The sequence below is a fragment of the Sylvia atricapilla genome, chromosome 2 (genome assembly GCF_009819655.1).
Source record: "Sylvia atricapilla isolate bSylAtr1 chromosome 2, bSylAtr1.pri, whole genome shotgun sequence".
NCBI lineage: Eukaryota > Metazoa > Chordata > Aves > Passeriformes > Sylviidae > Sylvia > Sylvia atricapilla.
Window position 1 is genome coordinate 39,435,158 of NC_089141.1, and position 20,776 is coordinate 39,455,933.

At 34.8% G+C, this 20,776-nt stretch overlaps 1 protein-coding gene and 1 long non-coding RNA gene across 2 annotated transcripts in view; one reads left to right on the forward strand and one right to left on the reverse strand.

The window, feature by feature from the left end:
- Positions 1-20,776, reverse strand: part of LOC136357581 (uncharacterized) — a 391,604-nt gene that overhangs the window by 331,544 nt on the left and 39,284 nt on the right. The window lies entirely within an intron of this gene.
- The window catches only part of DYNC2H1 (dynein cytoplasmic 2 heavy chain 1), a 143,082-nt gene that overhangs the window by 12,360 nt on the left and 109,946 nt on the right, over positions 1-20,776 (forward strand). Inside the window, exons 16-43 of the mRNA XM_066312977.1 lie at positions 580-719; positions 811-1,039; positions 1,496-1,623; positions 2,168-2,283; positions 3,444-3,571; positions 6,388-6,537; positions 6,679-6,884; positions 7,711-7,866; positions 7,958-8,072; positions 8,615-8,785; positions 8,967-9,349; positions 10,081-10,213; positions 10,304-10,421; positions 10,581-10,693; positions 10,782-10,901; positions 11,374-11,524; positions 12,105-12,307; positions 12,777-12,959; positions 13,253-13,435; positions 13,573-13,796; positions 14,378-14,493; positions 15,277-15,476; positions 16,120-16,384; positions 16,722-16,929; positions 17,282-17,411; positions 18,328-18,483; positions 19,093-19,352; positions 19,986-20,232. Of these exons, the coding sequence (XP_066169074.1) occupies positions 580-719; positions 811-1,039; positions 1,496-1,623; positions 2,168-2,283; positions 3,444-3,571; positions 6,388-6,537; positions 6,679-6,884; positions 7,711-7,866; positions 7,958-8,072; positions 8,615-8,785; positions 8,967-9,349; positions 10,081-10,213; positions 10,304-10,421; positions 10,581-10,693; positions 10,782-10,901; positions 11,374-11,524; positions 12,105-12,307; positions 12,777-12,959; positions 13,253-13,435; positions 13,573-13,796; positions 14,378-14,493; positions 15,277-15,476; positions 16,120-16,384; positions 16,722-16,929; positions 17,282-17,411; positions 18,328-18,483; positions 19,093-19,352; positions 19,986-20,232 (4,932 nt within the window). The remainder of the gene's footprint in view (positions 1-579; positions 720-810; positions 1,040-1,495; positions 1,624-2,167; positions 2,284-3,443; positions 3,572-6,387; positions 6,538-6,678; positions 6,885-7,710; positions 7,867-7,957; positions 8,073-8,614; positions 8,786-8,966; positions 9,350-10,080; positions 10,214-10,303; positions 10,422-10,580; positions 10,694-10,781; positions 10,902-11,373; positions 11,525-12,104; positions 12,308-12,776; positions 12,960-13,252; positions 13,436-13,572; positions 13,797-14,377; positions 14,494-15,276; positions 15,477-16,119; positions 16,385-16,721; positions 16,930-17,281; positions 17,412-18,327; positions 18,484-19,092; positions 19,353-19,985; positions 20,233-20,776) is intronic.

Below are 20,776 nucleotides of genomic sequence, written 5' to 3' on the forward strand. Positions count from 1 at the left end.
AGTTAACATTGTTCTGTGGAAACACACAAAAACTTTTATAAATACTATTTAAAAGGTAGCTTACATATTATAAGAAAATAGAAAGTGTGATACAGATTTAAACCTCTTATTCAGCCAGCTCTTTATATTACTTCCAGCAGATTCCTGTGCATTTTAGAGTAACCTTGAGGAACTTTCTGGTAATCCAATCGTTTATGAACCTCAGTGAATTTCTTATGTTGATCTGCCACAGAGACTGTTTGATTTGGATTTTTTTTTATTCCTATATTAATCTGAAATAAATGCAATAAATGCAACAACTGGTCACAAAATCAAAAACTCACATCTTGACTTAGAAGGGGCCCACAGGGACCATCAAGTCCAACTCCTTGCTTCTCACAAGACTGTCTAAAACTAAGCAATGTGACCTAAGTAGATTGTCCAGGTGGTCCTTAAACTCTGACCGGCTTGGTGCTGTGACCCGGTCTGTTCCAGCCATATGATTCCTGAATTTTACTAAGATCCTGGTCTTCAGTGCAGTTTTTATCTTATAATTATGGTTTGGGGAATAAAATAAAAATGAATATTGTTAAATTTTAGGGTTTCAAATCAAGTGATATGAAAGCTTGGAGACAACACTGGAATCATCAACTGTACAAAGCTCTGGAGCATCAGTATCAAATGGGCTTAGAAGCACTCAGTGAGAATTTACCAGAGATAATCGTCGATCTAACATTCAAGTAAGATTTTTTTTTTTTGCCTTAAAAGAAAATATTCAGGTGCAGATTACATTAAAAAATTAGTTTTTTTACTATTTGTTTCACTTTTTAGGCAAGGTCACTTGCAATTCAGACCTCCTTTTGAAGAAGTACGAGCTAGATATTATAGAGAAATGAAGAGATTCATCTGTATTCCAAATCAGTTTAGGGGAGTGAGTGAGGCAGAAGATGAGTCTATATTCACTGTTATGACCGAAAGAAATGCAAATGGATTTCTGACCGCTTTCAGTAAAGCAGAGGATTTGTTCAGAAGGCTGACAGATGTTTCCAATCAATTCAAGGTATTTTCAATAGTGGTCTGACATGCCTTTATTCCCTTAGATTTGTGTCATTTTATGCTTTAGACATTCTAGAAGTAGCTGAGCAATGACATTTGTGCATTGTTGTCTTTTTCTTCAAGGCATATAAGCAAAGGCTTAGCAAGTCCATCCAAGCTAAGCCAACCACTTAAGCATATGCCTGACTTGAAGTGTATGTATAGTTCCATTTTAAAGCTTTGTATAATAGCTGACTTTTCAGTCTTTCTGTTTTGAATATCCATAAACGTGTAAACATGTCAAACCATTTTGTACCGCCTAATTTTTGCACTAAGAAAAACTATAGATAATAGTATAAGCACAAAGGTTAAGGACAATGTAACTTGAAAATATTATTTAAGTATTTTAATGTTATTGAGAAGCACTTTTTAAATCTGGAAATTATTTCTTTTCCATGGAATAAAAAATAATGTTGGAAAGGAATGGGTTGTAATTGGCCAAGTAGATATGGAACCTTTGGTGAAGGCACATCTTTCTAGCAAACAGGACTGGGAAAGAAACTTCAAGGCATTAAAAGTGAGAGGGAAAGAAGCAGAACGTCTTCCAAGGTATAGTGTAACTCTATTTTTTTGTTTGAATTGTGTATTCTATCACATATTTTAAAGGTAATAGTAAAATAGAGATGAAGACATAGATAGAACTTCAAGTGTTTTAAAGTTTAAAAAAATTTAAACTTTTAAAAGTTTCATGTAGTTTTTAAATGTTTAGATTTGAATTTTTCATTTTTATTTTTAGATACTCTTTTTTATCTGTGCCACATTCTCAGAAAACTTTTAATTACTTCCTCTTGATATAATGGGAGACTTTCTCAGAATTCAAGGCTAATTCTGAAATATTACAAAACATAGTATTTTAACAAATATTTTAGCCAAGTCCTGTACCTGTGATATATATATGGCAGTTAGGAACAGACATAGCAAGTGTTTGTCATAAGCGGTTCCTATATTGAAACATTTGATTACCTCTTATAACTTATTGTTTAAAGTTTATAGTTTAACTTATAGTTAAACTATAGATGTGTGTAGATCTAGAGATGCTTACATGTAAGTATGCTACTGAATATTTGCTGTCTTTTAATCTCTTTTTTTGAAGCACAATCAGAATAGATTGTTTAACTGTTAATTGCAACCCTGTGAAAACTGTAATCGATGATTTCATCCAGAAGTTGTACGACATTCTGGTTGTTTCTTTGAGAAAATCTATTCAAGGTAAATAACTTCAACAAACAGTATTTTATTTTTGTTTGTTTCTGTTGTACTTGGGCACATTTGTGTTAATGTAAATACTCTTTTAAAGAGATATTTTACTTTCAGGCACAGTGAACTTCCCTGTTCCCTTGTTTGGGCCACATCTGTTACAGGTGTGAAAGAATACATATGAACATTGTTTTGCTTGTTTCTTTTATCTGTAGGAAAATTTTGTTGCTTCAGAGAGGAAAATTTATTTAATGTTTGAGGGAGGAAAATTTCATAAGTGTTTGAGAAAGTGTCATAAAATGTAATAAAAATGCTATTCAATTTTTCTTTTACAAATTGAAAGACTTCATGAAGAGTCTAAAATGATGTAGACTTACTCCATAGAATTGCTTGCCGCTTAGATTGTCAAAACTGTTAAAACTGTGTTGAAGAATACAAATCATTTCCCTGTTTTGGGTTGTCGACCTATATCTGGAACAGCAGGACAAAATGGAATAAAGCATAGGTGATGAGGAATAACAATGCTTTGTGATTTAAATCTAATAGTTGTCACAGGAAACATAGAATGGGGATTGTACTAGAAAGTGAATTACTTCCGTAGCCTGAAAGGTCAATCTTTCCTGGAGGACTTCCTGGAGCTGTACATCTCCTTTCTCAGTATCAAAAGAGATTTACCTCGGTAGATAAATACAACATTATAGCTTGTTCTGGCATTTGTTTATGAGTCTTTTCAGTATGTAAAGCAAGGTGGCTTTATTTAGCCTCTTTAAAAGACCCAAACCAAAACAAAAAGAAAAAACCCCAAAGAGCCCTAAAGCAATATTAACATCTATTTTTTTATGTTTACTAAAGAAAAAAGACCTATATAGCCTTTGAAAGTATATAAATAGATCCCTCAGTATTTATATTTAATGTTCAGAAGGGTTTCTGATACTTATGGTCTAAGTCATTCACTGAACATAGTGGATCACATTTGAAAAGGTATGTGTAAACACAACCTTTGGTATGTGTGATTTTTGTTCAGGTAGTAGACAAGATTGGAGTCTGCAATTTTTAAACAAATATTTTGCATATTTATGACTAGTGCTATATCCTTGTGTGTTCAACTGACTTGGATATTTAAAACTACAAATATTCTCTCCATGATAACTTTGTTTTCCATCTTCATATAGCTCACCTATGTGATGTTTCTGCATTTCTCACTGATGCCATGGAAACACTAGTGGTTAGACCCCAGACTGTAGAGGAAATAGCAGAAGACAATTTAAAATATTTAAGCCTGCATGAACGAAAAGAAGGGGTAAGATAATATTTTATATTTTATTCTATCCAGAGCAACAGCTGTAAAACTGTCATTACTTTCTAGTATGGAAACTTACATTTAATAATCACAAATAAAGATAATGCAAAGGTCACATAGGGTCAGGGTAGTAGTCCATATAGCACAGTAATTTCTGTCCAGCAGTGGAGTGATTTACCTAAGGGAAAATATAAAATCTAGGTAGCATTTGATACTTTTTACTTCTAGCCTGCAACCTGAACCTTTTTTGAGTTTCATGTGGTTCCTGAGTATATACTAACACCCAGTAGATTTCTTTTCCACAGCCTTACCTCATCTTCTCTTGAGAGCAAATACACATTTAACATCCAAAATATACTCTGGTAAAGTGTAGATTAGTTATCCATTACATGAAGGACCTCTCTTTTTATTTTCTTTTCCAACTGGCACCTGTTACCTTCATACCATTTATTTCTTATGTTGGAGGAGATATGGACCAAAGAGTTCCTGATCTTCCTTTCCATGACACATGACTGTATTCCACTTTGTTGTCTGGTATCAGTGATCTCTGTTGTAGATTGAAGAGCATTAGTTAATCTACTCTTTCCTTATGCATAAGCCCACTCATAACTTTGATCATCCTTGTTGCCTTTTGATTAGTCTTTTCTTTCTATTTCCTTGTTCTGTGTGACCAACAGATTTTTTCTCAGATTTTAAAATCTGAATAAACCATGGATCTACATGATGAAACAGTAATATTACCTCTCTATCTTTTTGGTCTTTGTGACTCACAACATTTGTTTGGTTTCCTACTCCTGAGATGAAGCTCACATTTTGGTAAAACTAGCTGTCATAACTCCAAGATACCAGTCTAAAGTGCACTGAAATTTATTTTTTTCACATTTATTTCACTTCATGGTTATCTACTTGAATTTTGCTTGTCACCAGTATCATCAGTCATTGTTTCTTCTACATTAATTCTGCAGTTCTTCACAGGTGAAGCATTTTTATCCCTGAAATAACATAGTACCCTCAGTAATCTTTATACTCTCACAGGATGGTCTCCTTTTCCAATTCTTTTATAAACACTTTGAGCAGTCCAGAACAGGTATTTACAGAACTCCATGGGCGGTATTTTTTGATGGCAGGAACTAGCCAGTTCCTCCTAATACTGATTTCTGTCCTTTTCCCAATTAATAATCTGTGCAAGGACCTTTGTTCTTATTTCAAGACGACCAGTTTTCATTAAATGCCTTGGATGAGGGTTTGTGTTAAGAGCTTTTTGTAATAAACTCACCTGGAATATACATTTTATTGTAAAAATGTAAAAACATTTTTTAATGTTTTATTCATCTGTATCCTTACTGATGATTTAAAGAGCTCTGGTTCTACAAGATTGTGGAATTCTACAAAACCCATGTTGGCTCTTTCAAATGGACAGTATTTATCCTTTGGACGATTCAGTTCTGAATGAGTACATCTGAGTTTAGGTGTTTATGTGCAGGTGTCTGCAGTGCATGTGCTGTTAATATACTCAGCAGGAGTCCCATGCAGTTGCCCAAAAGAGCAGTTCTAGAGTTACTGGGATGCATTTCCAACATCACCACAAGTCTGCAAATATAACAGAAGTTCTGGGAGGCCTTTGCCTTCAGTAGTTGTAGCTGGAGACTAAGCAAGTGCCGTAGGACATCTGGATTGGCTGGAAAAGTGTATTTGTGAGGAACCGAATCAAGTTCCAGTAGTGTAGTCAGCTGCAGCCTGGAGCAATCCTTGTTGCCCTGGGGTAGGCACCTTGTGGCTCATCCTCCTGATTTCTTAGCTGCACTGAGAACTCAGTGCAGTTATTGATGCATAGATGTCTACTGTTTGAGGGATGTCCTGCATATCAGAGAGCTCTATATAACAGTCAAGGGTAGATAAGACACAGGATGTGGGGGAAGGGAAGGGAAGGGAAGGGAAGGAAAAAGGAAAAGGGGCAATATTACATGGTATGGAATATCTCTGCCTGGCTGTGTCTCATGGGTTGAGATATAGACAGTTTAAGAGGTAAAGCAAAAGCTGCACAAAATCAAAGCAAACAAGGAATTAATTCACCACTTCCTGTGGGCAGGCAGATGTTCAGCCATCTCCAGGAGAGCAGGACTCCATCATGCATAACGGTGACTTGGGAAGACAAACATCTTTCTGGCTTCTCCCTTCCTTCTTCTTTCCCCAGCTTTCTATGTTGAGCATGGTGCCATATGTTGTGAAATGTCCCTTGGTTCAGCTGAGGTCAGCTGTCCTGGCTGTGTCCCCTCCCAGCCCCTTGTGCACCCTCGGCCTCCTCCCTGGTGGGGTGGGCTAAGGAGCAGAAGAGGTCTTGGCTCTGTGTAAACTCTTCTCAGCAGTGACTAAAATATCCCTATATTATCAACAACATTTTGATGACAAGTCAAAAACACAGCCCCATACTAAATACTAAGAAAAAGATTAACTACATCCCTGCCAAAGACAGCAAACATACACAGAGATTTATTGAATTCTATTGGTCTGCTGCTGTTGTCCAATTTGATTGAGTTGATCTCTGCAATATGTAAGGTGGCACTTACATCTTTCATAATCAACATTCACTTCTGTATATTTCATGTTAGGATCAAGGTTTAGAATTTCTCTAAATACCTCAGATACCATTTTCCCAAATTTTTTATTGTTATTTTATAAGCAGTATTAAAAAAGCAGCTGTGTATAAGCTTATTATCTGTGCATAAAGAATTGGTGATTCATATGTGTTTGCTTTAGATAAACAGGATTTGCTGAATTGTTACATGCATGCTTATTTTTGATTTTTCTGATTTTAGGTTTTTCTCCTGTTTCAAGAGGCTGAAGATAAAAACAAACTTCTGCGAACTGTGGCTGGTGCAGGTTTGGACAGTATCAGTAACCTAAGAGCTACATGGGATAAATTTGAATTAATGATGGAAAGCCACCAGCTTATGATTGCTGAACAGGTAGCAATGAAGGCTGAAAATTTTACCTGACAATGTTGAAGTTATTTTTAATATGTCTGAAACAGTAATTTTTTCTTAGATTAAATCCATAAATATTGTCAATTCAGTAATAACACAAGCATTTTGCCTATTGCTTTGCAGATGGAAATGATGAAAGGAAACGTGCTTTCACATATCAATATATATCTTCAAGACCTGGAAAAATTTAAAGCTCGCTGGGATCAGCTGAAGCCAAGTGATGATGTCATTGAAACAGGTGATCAGGATGTACTTGAGAAAAGTGCTCAGATGATAAAGGAAAAAAAAAAAGAATTTGATGAACTTAAAATCATGGAAGGAAAACTCATGTATGTATGTTTATTTCCCTGTTTATCTTATTAATGAATGTATTGACCTTTTGCAGCAATAGTATCTCAGAAAATGTTCACCAATTTTTATCACAACAGATATTGAAAGTAATTTTATTTCTATTACATGTTTTTCATTAGCTTTTCAGGGTCCTTTTTTGTTGATTTTACCTAACATGAATTTCCTAAGCTAAGTTTTTCTAATTTTTTTGGATAAATAAATTGAGAAGTCTCTTAAGGTCTTGCAAAAGGAAGTTTGTACACTAAAGGCTTAATTCTGACTTTTGAAATTCTCACTAAGAGAAGGTTTGGGATAATGGTCCAAAAAGAACCTCAGTCCACTTGTAACTTAAGTGGACAGGAGCTCACATCTCCCAGTAATTGTCTGTACTCATTCTTGCAGATCTTGAGGATGAAGTTTTCTATTTAACTTCTTATGTTGGCATGTAAATGATGGTAAATAAAATAAGCATATTGTTTTTACCACCAGGAAAAAACTGTCAATTCAAAATATTTTCTTTCCAGCTTTGATATTGAGGGCACAAATTAATTCAGCTTTCTCATAAATAAAAAATAAATAAAAATTTATGGAAAATAATTGTGAATATGGGAGAAGGTTGTTGTGTGGAAGAGTTATCGCTCATATTTCTTTATTATTTCTATTCAAGAAGGAAATTATAAGGAAATTGCTGTTTGCAGCAATATTCTTCAGTAAAGCCAATGACTTTTCTTAGAAAAGTATGATGATTTCTGCATGGTACCATTTCTTAATCCATGAAGGTACAGAGAAATAATGCAATGCATAATGGAATGATTTTTTATGCAGTGAAGAATGCCGTCATTTTAAATTGGAAGAGCCTGACTTATCATTGTCAGAAGCTGTAAGTCAAGATATTCAGAGTTATGCACAAGTCTGGACACTGTATGAAGAGTTTTATCAAGGTTTTCAGGAAAAAGCCAAAGAAGACTGGATTACATTTAGGTAACATTTTGTTGCTTTATTTTTAATGGGCATACAAGTATGGTTGTAGTACTGTGTTGTTACGACCTTTTTATGTTTGATTTTCATGCAGAAGTAAGATATACCTATTTGAAGAATTTTTGTTTAACTGGCATGACAGACTAAGGAAGATGGAAGAACACACTGTAATGACAGTAAAGTTGCAAAAAGAAGTGGACAAATATAAAGTAAGATGCTAATTACCCTGGGAATGTTCAAAGTCAGGTTGGGTGGAGCTTTGAGAAACCTGATCTAGTGGAGTGGTGTCCCTGCCTACAACAGGGAGGTTGGAACCAGGTGATCTCTAAGGTCATTTTCAACCCAAATAATTCTGCGATTCTATGAATTTCAAAAAGGCCTGTGAAGCAAAAACTGTTTTGGTATTATTGAGTAATGTACTCCATTCTATACCTCATTGTTCATTTCTTGCAATAAAACCAGTTAATATTTAACAAAGTATTTTCTGATAGTGTTTTGAATATTTCACTTACTTTTGGAACCTTTAGTTCTTGACAGTAAACAGAATGGTCTTTATAGCTTGCAGAGACACAGATTTACCATGAGTTGTCTTCAGAATCATTATCCCGAACTTTAAATTCAGGAACTGAAAAAACTGTACCTCAGTTTAAGAATTTAAATTTTATTTCTGTGTGAATAGCATGTCACTCCATAATCAGAGATGCAATTTTCATAAAGACTAGATGGATTTACATGTGTGTTTTTTCTATAGATGATAATTCCACTCCTAAAATATGTAAGAGGAGAGCATCTTTCTTCTGACCATTGGTTGGATCTCTTTCGTCTTCTGGGTCTTCCCCGAGGCACTACACTTGAGGGTTTGCTATTTGGAGATCTATTAAAAGTGACAGATGCCATCATAGAAAAAGCAATGGAACTTAAGGTATGGATAATTTTAAATACAAGATCTGTAGTTTTTTTATGGTTTATTTTATGTGGTATATGTTGTTCCATATGCATATATCTTTGATGCTATAGAAGTAGAATTCACATTATCTTTTTGAATGGAGAGTTTATTGCAAGCTCTGTATTTTCCTATGAGATCTATTCTTGCTTTTAAATAGGATTTGAATTGTCGAGCTCAAGGTGAAATCACAATCAGAGAAGCATTACGTGAGCTTGAACTCTGGGGAGTTGGAGCTGTCTTTATGTTAACAGATTATGAAGATAGCCAAGGCAAGACTATCAGGCTTATTAAAGACTGGAAGGACACAGTCAATCAAGTTGGAGATCATCGTTGTCTTCTACAGTCTCTTAAGGACTCTCCATATTACAAAGGTTTTGAAGATAAAGTGTCCATCTGGGAAAAAAAGCTAGCTGACTTGGATGAGTACCTTCAGAATTTAAACCAAATTCAGAGGAAATGGGTCTATTTGGAACCGATATTTGGTCGTGGAGCTCTACCCAAAGAACAAGGTCGTTTTAACAAAGTTGATGAAAGCTTTAGGTGAGTGTTATGGAATACAACTTACCTTTTGTAGGATCTTTGGCATGTAGTCTAGAATATTCTTCATGGTGAAAGTATATGGAACAATTGGCATATGTATGGTGAAGAAGCTCAGTAACAGAAATTCAGAGGATATATATGTGTTATAGCAACATATATCTGAATAAATGTGTGGTAATATTTTCATTTAATGGGGGACGTGAAGAGAGGAGTCATGAGAAGTGTCAAAGACTGTAATCAGGACAGACAAACTTAAGATTAGTCTTAGCAGCAGAAGTGACGTAATTTCAAGAATCATGTGGAAGACAATCACTTTGTTCACTAAGAAAGTACACACAGAGTTTTGGGAGAAACAGATGGTTTATTTGTTCTGAACAAGTCAAAAAATAAAAAAGGGAGTAGGTTTTAGAAATATGGAAAGATTTGTACCATTATCTGTCTTGGCTTGAGTTGAAATGACTTAAACAGAAATAAAAGTCAAGAATTGAATGTTCTTGGTTCTGGGCAGAGAAATTCTAGCAAGAAACCATTGTTCTTAAATTACCTTGGAGAGACATTGAGGTAAATTCTGAAATGTTTCATCATCAGTACTGAAACCTAAAAGTTATATATCAACTGTTTATATTATTTGCCTGTGTGTTATTTTTTATTTACTTAACTTTATATATGTCATATTTAAATTAAAATTATAATGGATTTATGAATTCTTTTTTTTTTTTTTTCCTCCTAAGATCCATTATGTCAGATATTAAGAGTGACAATAGGATAACATCACTGAATGCCCGGGCAGGAATAAAAAATACCTTAAGTACCATACTTGACCAGCTTCAGAGATGTCAGAAATCTCTGAATGAGTTTTTGGAGGTACAGTGAACATTAATACAGTTTTTTATAAAGAAAGTCAGTAAGCTTGGGTTTAAATAAACAAAATTGATTTGTTCTGTTTTTATACAGGAAAAACGCTCAGCATTTCCAAGATTCTATTTTGTTGGAGATGATGACTTATTGGAAATTTTAGGACAGTCCACAAATCCTCTGGTTATCCAGTCTCATCTTAAGAAACTTTTTGCTGGTAATGCATTAATACTTATTTGTGAAATTTACTTACTTAGAGATAAGCTTCTTCAAAGCCCAATAATGGGTTGCAGTTCCTCTCTTTCCATGACTGGACATGTAGTAATTAATATTTGACTAAGAATATATTACTTCATTGATGTTTTCTGATTAATAGGCATTAATAGTGTGAACTTTGATGAAGAGTTTAAATACATAATTGCCATGAAGTCTGCAGAAGGAGAAACGGTGCCACTTAGAAATAAAGTTCTTCTATCAGATGATGTGGAGGTAAGAAAATCGCATCCTAGTCCAGTTTAAACCTCTTTGAGAAATTAATTTGTAATGTGATTTTTGAATTTTTGCTTCTCTTTGTCAGGTGTGGCTTAACAGTTTGGCTTCAGAGATGAAGGAGACCCTGAAAAAAATGTTAATTGACTGTGTTGATGCTGGAAAAAAATCGCAAGGTTCAATTGATCCATCACTCTTTCCTTCCCAGGTAGTAGTCAATCCAGTAATGCCACTGTGTAGTCACAGAATTGCCAAATAACTTATTTTTTTAGTGCTATAAAGAGCTATACAGTTAGATTTGGAAGAAAATAATCCAAATCAAATACATTCTACTCATTTATCATATAGAGAAATTCTTGAAAATATGTTCTCTTACTAAATTCCTTTTGTAAACATATGAAATATTTGTCTTTTACATGGCGATTTGACCACTTAATGGAAGAGACTTTCTGTATTAGATTACATTGCAAGATTTGGCAAAATTCTTCTGGGTTTTAAGATGGCTTTATTTATTATTTGTTCTTAGGAGCATAGCAAATGTAGAGTTTTGTTTAAAAATTATGCAGTAAAATATTTAAACTATCAGACATAATAAGCAATTGCAAAGTAATTGAAAAGCTGGTTAGTTTTGAAATGTGTTCGGTATTTTCAGAATATAATTAGAACTTTCTCTTCCAAAGATTCTTTCCTTGGCAGGACAAATTCTGTTCACTGAAGATGTTGAAAGTGCTATCAAAAATCATAATCTACAACAATTAGAATTAGAACTCAGGGCTAAACTGGATCATTATACTAGCGTTGGAAGTGGCATAAAAGATACTGGGACTACAGGTATAAAAATTTATATATAGTTCTTTCTTATGACTGCAGTTGTATAGCATTTTACATTCTGTTTGTTCAAATAGGAAATTATGTAAATCTGTCTCAATTTGAGTTCATAAAGCTGTTACATAAAGTCACTCACCTATTACAGCCAAGATTAGAGCCTTTAATATTTCAATGTAAACAAGGATTATTTATTTAGATCACTCAGCAGGTTTGGCCACATTGATTGCTGAAGTGGACAGGGCTATGAACACTCTTGGCATAAATTACTCTGCAGAAAAACCTCTCCCTCTCCTTTTTCCTCTCCCCCTCTCTCTCCCCTTCTCCCTCTGTCTCATCTCCCCCCCTCCCTCATTTAGAGGCAGAGAAAATCACTTCAAAATGACTGAAGTTACATGATTTACATTGTTTGTCAAGATCTTATATTACATTGCTTGCTTCAGTAAATAGAAAACCTTTATATAATTCAAACGATTTAAATAAAATCTGCTGATACTGGAAAGCAGCGTAATGAACTTGAGAATGGGTAACGTGTCTTCCTTGCTACACTAGTGTGATTTTTTTCTTTTGGTGTGATTATTTGCAGAATCTGGAATCCTTGAGCTCAAGCTTAAAGCTCTGATTTTTGATATCATTCATAACATTGATGTGGTGAAACAGCTGAATCGAGCTGAGGTTCACAATGTTGAAGACTGGGCTTGGAAGAAGCAGCTGAGATTTTATCTGAACGACCAAAAATGTTATGTTCAGATGGTAGATGCTGAACTCCAATATACTTACGAGTATCAGGTGTGGTATTTATATGTAGTGGCTTTTATATATGAGTCAAACGCTTTCTCATTTCATACATGCTGCTGATTGTCTCCTAACTGTTGTCATTTTTTAGACTTTATTATGTCCTTAACATGCTATTTCATGGATAATATTAAAAGATAGGGTAATACTTTCATTCCTGATGCTGATGGGGCAACTATAAGTTGTATCAATGTAGCTGCATTAAAATATAAATATTTTTAATATGCTTGCTTGTACATATCAGAGTGCAGTTTCATCTGTAGTTGTGAAAAAAATTGAACAATACATTGGCATTTGGTATAAAACCAGGACAGCTTTGTAAACAAACTCATATTCTTAATGAGACAGAAATTTTGGCTGTTGCTTTATATAATCAAATTAATTATTTATGAATAAAATGAATGAAATTAAATTGCCAGTATTTTCTGTCTACCAATCAATATAATTTGCTTTATTTCTGCAGGGGATTTCCCCAAAACTTGTTTATACACCTTTGACAGATAAGTGTTACCTAACTCTTACTCAGGCCATGAAGATGGGCCTTGGAGGAAATCCCTATGGTCCAGCTGGAACTGGGAAGACAGAATCAGTAAAGGCCTTGGGTGGGATTCTTGGAAGACAAGTATTAGTCTTTAATTGTGACGAGGTGAATATTGTGTTGTTTAATTTAAGAAATGGATATCTATACCCATACTTCGTAAAGCAATATTATATTCCAGAAATAATATTAAAATTATAATGTTTCTTCTTCTTATTATTATTATTATTACTATTAGTAGTAGATGTATTAAAATGATTATGGAAATTATTCTGATAATTTTTCATTTGCCATTACAAATTTGTGGGTAGTTTCAAGGACCTGCTTTTTAGTGGATGGGAAGATATTCTTTTATATTTACTTGTTATTTGAATTTTGACAACATTCTTTTCATTTTCAAGGGCATTGATGTGAAGTCAATGGGACGCATATTTGTGGGCTTAGTGAAGTGTGGTGCTTGGGGCTGTTTTGATGAATTCAATAGACTTGAGGAAGCTGTATTGTCTGCAGTATCCATGCAAGTTCAGACAATTCAACATGCATTGAAGAAACACAGTCCTGTGTGTGAGATGCTTGGGAAAAAGGTACAGCAAAACTTAATTGTTTTATTCACTTTTGCTGCACTTAAAAACTGGCTGCTCTAACTAAACATAGTCCACCTGGCATTTTTCAATACTGTTTCATCTGACAATATATCATTACAATGCACTTCTAATGCTAGGTTGAAATGGATCCTAATTCTGGAATTTTTATCACTCTGAATCCTGCTGGAAAAGGTTATGGAGGAAGACAAAAACTGCCTGATAATCTCAAGCAACTTTTCAGGCCAGTTGCTATGACTCATCCAGACAATGAACTCATTGCAGAAGTTATTTTGTATTCTGAAGGCTTTAAGGATGCTAAAATACTGGGTAGGAAATTAGTGGCTATTTTTAATCTAGCAAGGTAAGCTTTCACCACTCCACCTCTGCCCTCTTTAGTAAAGTTACCTTTATAAATCTCTTCCCTTATAGCTATTAAATCTAAATGGTTTACCATGGACATCTCTGTACAGAGATACTTTTAACTTATAAAGTTAAAATACAGCAATATATTGGGAGGTTGAGATGTTGAACTATCTTGAATTAAGCTACATTGTCAAGGGAGCAAATTGCTGCTCCCCTAGAGTCTCACTAAATATAAAAATGAGTGTATGAATGCTCACAAGCATTGTGTTGTATTGAACTCTTGAAATTGTTGAAATACAAGTGACTATTTGGTTAAAACTATGTGCGTTAGAGTGTATACAAAGATCAGAAGTTATAGTGAATACTGTTAGGGTCAATAATAAATACGTGTTGAATATAACCCCTCTGAAAATTCCAGTGTCATTGCTGTATTTCTGAAATGCATTTCAGATGAAACTACAAATATGTGCCAGTTTCTCTTCTGACCATACCTGTATTATAAGTGTGCTCATTCACCAACCCAAAATTTCATATGCTGTCACCTAGAGCTTATTACAATATTGTTGTTTTTAAATTCAGGGAGCTTCTGACACCACAGCAACACTATGATTGGGGTTTACGAGCCCTGAAGACTGTTTTGAGAGGCTGTGGCAGTCTTCTTCATCAGCTGAAGAAAAGCGATGCAAAGCAAGAAGGTAAGAATGACCATACCAGACTTTTGATTCTTTAGCATCTTGTACAAATATAATTCAGTCTAGCTTTCTTGTTCGCTGGAATTTTATAAAGCCATGGCTTGTATCTGTAGGCAATTTAGAAAAGAAAAAAATGTCTATGAAAGCCTACCTTCACTAGGAGATCGCAAAAGATTTGTCATATTATAGACTGAGCTTTTATATGATGATAAGAATGCAGACTACAGGACTTGTTTTCACTTGGCTTAGGACAGGAAAGTTGATCCTGTGGTGCTGTCGGTTTTCAAACCATTTTGACTCTGAGTTTTGCTAAAATTGTCACATGAAACTAGATTCAGGTTGGTAGACAAATATAAGGATAGGTAGGAATGATAGAAATATATTGGATTAGACTGAGTCACTGCATTTTTAAAAGATTTTTTAAGTTATTGTTGTTTAGGTGTTCAATGAGAGGGAATTAGAGAGTGTGGACTGGGTAAGTATTTCATGTCTTTAGGAGACAACTGCTTGTTCCTGTTTTATTATACAGCATATATCTGAAAGTTTACAAATTTTGACATAACAAATGGTCTGCATCTGAGCAGCATCATAACCACCTCATATCTGTATAGAGTGCATTTGTGGGCACATATTGTACTTACAGTAAATATGCTTGACTAAGCCTAGCTTCCAAGTAGAATGGTACATGAACTGGAATTCTGGAATCTATGCTCCAGTTCTACATTCAACATATGAGCAGTGTTGACACAGCTTAAACTGATCTGTTTCCTTTGTTTTTCTTTCCAGTTAATGAAAGTCACATAGTGGTTCAAGCTTTGCGGCTGAACACCACATCAAAGCTTACATTTGCAGACTGCACACGTTTTGATGAGCTGGTTAAAGATGTATTTCCTGGCACTGATTCTAAAGATGTGGAATATGCTGAGTTAACTGCAGCTTTACAACAAGCCTTTGAAGAAGCAAACTTGGAAATTATAAGCACACAGGTAAACATCAGCAATAAAACAGTATTATTCTGAATTAGAAATGATTAATATTACATTCATTTAACTAATTTCTGTTTTCTTTTGAAAAACCTTTCATAAAAAAGTGGGAATAACTGGTAGATAGATTCTAATTACATGTATACAAAAAATTAGATGTGTGTTAGAAGCACAGTAGATCGGTTATGTAATTGAAAGAAAAATAATGCAAGGAAAACTACGATGTGAACATGTGACACACAGTTTCATTCAAGCAGGTACAAATGCCAATGAATATTTTGGACAGTGAAAGAATGATATATGTGAATATTTGATTTTTGCAAGCAGTCCTCTGCCTTGTTTTTATTTATTCATTGTAGAACTTGATGAAATTTCGTGACTGTTAAATTAAATATGTCCAAAATATTCCCAAAGATGCCTATTATTTTTGTATTAGTAATTTAGTGAAATACTTCTAGCATGTAAAATAAATGTTTTCATAAACTTTAGTATCATAATTTTAAATATATCTGCCTATATCTATTGTTTAAAAACCCCGAATTATAGAAGGTGTCTGCATGCAAAATAAATCTCAGAAATACTATAGAAGAGCATGTTTGATTTAGCTTTACAATTTCACATGGCCATTATCCCTTTCATTGTCTAGATCAAGAAGGCTTTGGAGTTATATGAACAGCTGCGTCAGAGAATGGGTGTAGTCATCGTGGGTCCAAGTGGTGGAGGGAAATCAACGCTCTGGCGGATGTTAAAGACAGCCCTGGGTAAAACTGGCCACGTAGTGAAGCAGTACACCATGAATCCCAAAGCCATGCCTCGGCATCAGCTGCTGGGCCGGATTGACATGGATACCAGGGAATGGTCTGATGGAGTGCTCACGCATAGTGCTCGGCAAGTGGTGCGAGAGCCCCGAGGTATGTCTGAGTGGGACTTGCATATTGCTATGCTGAAATTACTGAAACAATTCCTTTTCACGTACTTCTTTGTATTGTGATACTATTTGTGGATAGCATAAGGCAAGAAAAGCTTCTGGTAACAATTGTAGCCAAAAGCCTCAGCGTATTCTTTACAAATTTTGTCATAAGAATGCAAAAATAGGCAGCTGAAGGTAAAGCATGTGAGGAATGTCTTCCTAGAACTGAAAGTCATAATGAAGAAAGAATGATAATTAACATTAAGAGAGCAAGGGGTAATATTTTTGAACAGTTTTTCTTGGCTTTGATTTTTTTTTTTGTGTGTGTTTGGAAATAGATATTACTTCATGGATAATTTGTGATGGTGATATTGATCCTGAATGGATTGAATCTTTGAATTCTGTTTTGGATGACAACAAATTGTTGACTATGCCCAGTGGAGAAAGAATTCAGTTTGGTTCAAATGTTAACTTTATATTTGAAACTCATGATCTTAGCTGTGCCTCTCCTGCTACAATATCTCGAATGGGAATGATCTTTCTGAGGTAAGCCACAGTAGTATTATATACTTTTAAAGAGAGCAAATATATACTTGAAAGGTATTCTCAAGTGAAGGGAGCAGTTGATTAGTTGCTTACACTTAGGAAGTCAGTCACTGGGGAAGTTTCTTTAGGTTGCATATCCCTTCTGTGGTGTTTGTTATAAACTTTTTACGGAAATACCTAAGATGTTTTCTGAAAGACATTGTACATTCTTTACTGGAGAGCCCAAATATTAGCTAGAAATTATTAAAGTATTTTATCAGACTTTTCCTGGAATTTTGTTGTTCCTTTAAAATAGTCTATTTAAAGACATTGATGTCTTGTATTTATCTGAGTCTTTTTTTGTTTTGATTAGTGATGAAGATACAGATCTTAATGCTCTAATAAAGTCTTGGATAAGAAATCAGCCTGAAGAATGCAGATACAACCTTGAAAATTGGATTGGGGACTATTTTGAAAAGGCTTTAAACTGGGTTGTAAAGAAGGTTAGTAAATGAATACTTAATCAAATTTTAGCTTCTGTTAAGTATAAGCCATTTTTCTAGTTTAGCACTGAATAGATCATTCAGATTAGTTTTGGAGCTGTAATAAAAAAAAAAAAAATAAAATCTCAGCCCTTTTTTGATAGAATTATGGAATTGTAGAAAATCCTGAGCTGGAAGGGGCCCACAGGGGTCACTGAAGTCCAGTTCCTGGCCCTGCACAGGACCACCCCAAGAATCAAACTGTGCACCTGTGAGTGTTGTCCAAACCTGTATTGTACTCTGGCAGGCTTGGTGCTGTGACCACATTTATGATGCTTCCCAGACTGTGCTTCTGGAGGAGTTGGATTTGCATGGATCAATTAGCTTATGCACTGAAAATATTTTTTAGGAGACTTCTCCACTGCTGTGGCCAGTGTGCTAGTGTTTAAGAGATGTGCATTATCTCCTCCTAGGGAACATATGTGGTCCTGTTGTGTTCTTTTAAATTATTTTTCCTCTTAATTCTTTTATCCATGGCATTTTTTAGGCTTCTAAAGTATCAAAGGAAAAAACATGATATTGTTCCTGAGGCTGCAAATTCCCTTTGGTGCCAAAGAGCAAAATCCATGAAGAATCTGTTCAAAAGGAAGGTTTCCAGTGTAAAGTTAATGCTTATTCCTTATAGATTCTCAAAATCTGTGAGGAAAGTTATGATTGCTTATCTTAAAATACATGAACTCATACTCTGGAATTAAAACCTCTGAATCGGTGCTTAGAAATAATTTAATGTCAAGAATTTTCCAGAACAGTAGCTGTGTTGATATCTTTCCTCGTTTGTGTAAATGTCAAAAAGCAATGAGTAGTAACAGCATGCTAGCAGCACATCACATTTATATTGAGGAATATGGTTAAATCTACTACAACTTTCAATTTACAGAATGACTTTGTAATAGAAACAAGTTTAGTTGGAACTGTGATGAATGGACTGTCTCATCTTCATGGAAGTACTGACCGTGGCCAGTTTATTATTAACTTGTTACGTGGTCTTGGTGGCAATCTCAACATGAAGTCACGACAAGAATTTGCAAAAGAGGTAATCTCTGTGCTCAAATTTGATTTTGATTTGTGTTATCTGTAGGGAAGTAGCTGAGAAGTGAAGGGATGTTTTATGTGTCACTGATATGTTGCATCCATCCCAGATTGCAATTCTTTGATCATGCATCAAGAGATAGTGAAATACTTTGTCCATACTGCTTGGTGCAAAGACCCAGTGTAGCAGACTGTGTTTGTCTATAAGTACTGCATATGTAATTCAGATTTATTTTTGTGGGGTATTTTTTTGTTCAGAATACTTTTAGTAACAGGACTTTGCACCTCATCAGGGAGGAATTCTTAGGTATTCTTCTTATTAGGATTCCTAATATAAAAAAATAAGTTTTTTTTTTAAATAAAATTTAATTTAGATTCTTTATATTATGAAAAGTGGAAGTAATATATTATTGCTTAGTTAAGGACTTAATAATAAAGTATATCCATGGTATGATTGACTTTTCAAAGGCAGCCTCAGGCTATCAAATTGAATAATTATATGTTTGATTTTACATAAGTATTCTTTGAACAATCTTTAGACTAGCTTGAAATAGTAGATCTTGTTGTTAGGAGTATGGATTTAACTGAAGCTTTTTTTAAATTTTTTTTAAAGATCTTCAGTTGGTCACAAGAGTCTCCTCCTGATCCGAGGAAGCCCCTGGACACGTATTATGACACTGACACTGGAGAGCTAATGCTGTATCAGCTGAAAAGACCTGAAAATCTAACGGCTGATGACTTCAGTAATCTCCAAACACTTCCTGTCATCCAAACCCCTGACATGCAGAGAGGTTTTGATTACTTTAGACCATGGCTAGATAATAATAATAAGCAGCCATTTCTTCTTGTGGGTCCTGAAGGATGCGGAAAGGGGTAAAAAATAGTTCCTACTTTAAGTAAAATATGCTTCTAGTTGATTGACAGAATTTGTAGGGTTTTTTATAATGCTTTTATCATACGACTTTCTGATAGAATATGACTTATTTAGGTCATTAATTAAACAAACTGTATGTAGTGGCAAATAAGTAAATTCTTACGAAGTTCTCCAGGGTCAGTTCAGACTGTCACTATGCATCTAAAACATCTGAATGTGGCTTTTAGACATGAAACAGGATCTTTGGAAAACCTACTGTCATGGAGCAGAGTCTTGGAGGCACATGAGATCCTAGAGATTCTAGATGCCTTGTGCAGGCAGCTCAATTTAGCACATCCCCTTGCCTTTATAAGATTCCTTATTTAGATGGTTCGGGTCACTATTATCAAGGTACTAAATTAGCTGTTTGTTTTGTGTAGCTGTATACACTGCACTTTCATTGAATTCTGTGAATGGAAAATTTTACAGTTTTAAAAGCAAGAATGTTGAATTCAGCAAACCTCATGCTCCAGCTATTCCATTAATATAGGATGTAGTATATGCATTTTAATTCTAAAAGTATAAAATATCTTTGGATACACAGCATTTTAATTTATTTATGCCTGTATGTATGTACATGTTTGATTTTCTAGGATGCTGCTTCACTATGCATTTTCTCAGCTCCGCTCTACTCAGATTGCTACTGTTCACTGCAGTGCACAGACTACTTCTCAACATCTTCTACAGAAACTAAGTCAAACTTGCATTGTGATCAGCACAAACACTGGGCGAGTATACAGACCAAAGGACTGTGAAAGGCTTGTTTTGTACTTAAAAGACATCAATCTACCCAAACCTGATAAATGGGGAACAAGCACTCTCGTGGCTTTTCTGCAGCAGGTGAACACTTATGTCTATTATTTATAAAGAGACTCAAGCATACTGGATATGATTTAATGTATGTCATAAATACCTACATTGATTAATTTCAGTGTTAAAATCCTGCATCCTGTATTGGCATTAGTTTTGTTTGTGGTTTAATAGACTGTGTAGGTGTCAGGCAGAAATGAGATACCATTTTTATTTGGCTGATACTTATAAATAAATAAAGACACCGCTTGTCTCAGTGAGTTACAGTGCAGTAGATATATGAATGACAAGATTACCAGGAGCAGTCAGCATGGGTTCACCAGGGGCAAATCATGCTTCATGAGGGGAAGAGAGTGAATATTGTCTACGTGAACTTCACTAAGACCATTGATGCTGTCTCCCAAAAGATCCTCACGAGAAAAGTATTTGATACAGGCTGCATAAGCATATAGTGAAGTGGGTTGAAAGCTGGCTGAAGAGCCAGGCCCAGGGGGTGATCATCAGTGGTACAGAATATCCTTGGAAGCCATGATCTGTTTTAACATCTTCATTAATGATCGGGACAATGGAGTCC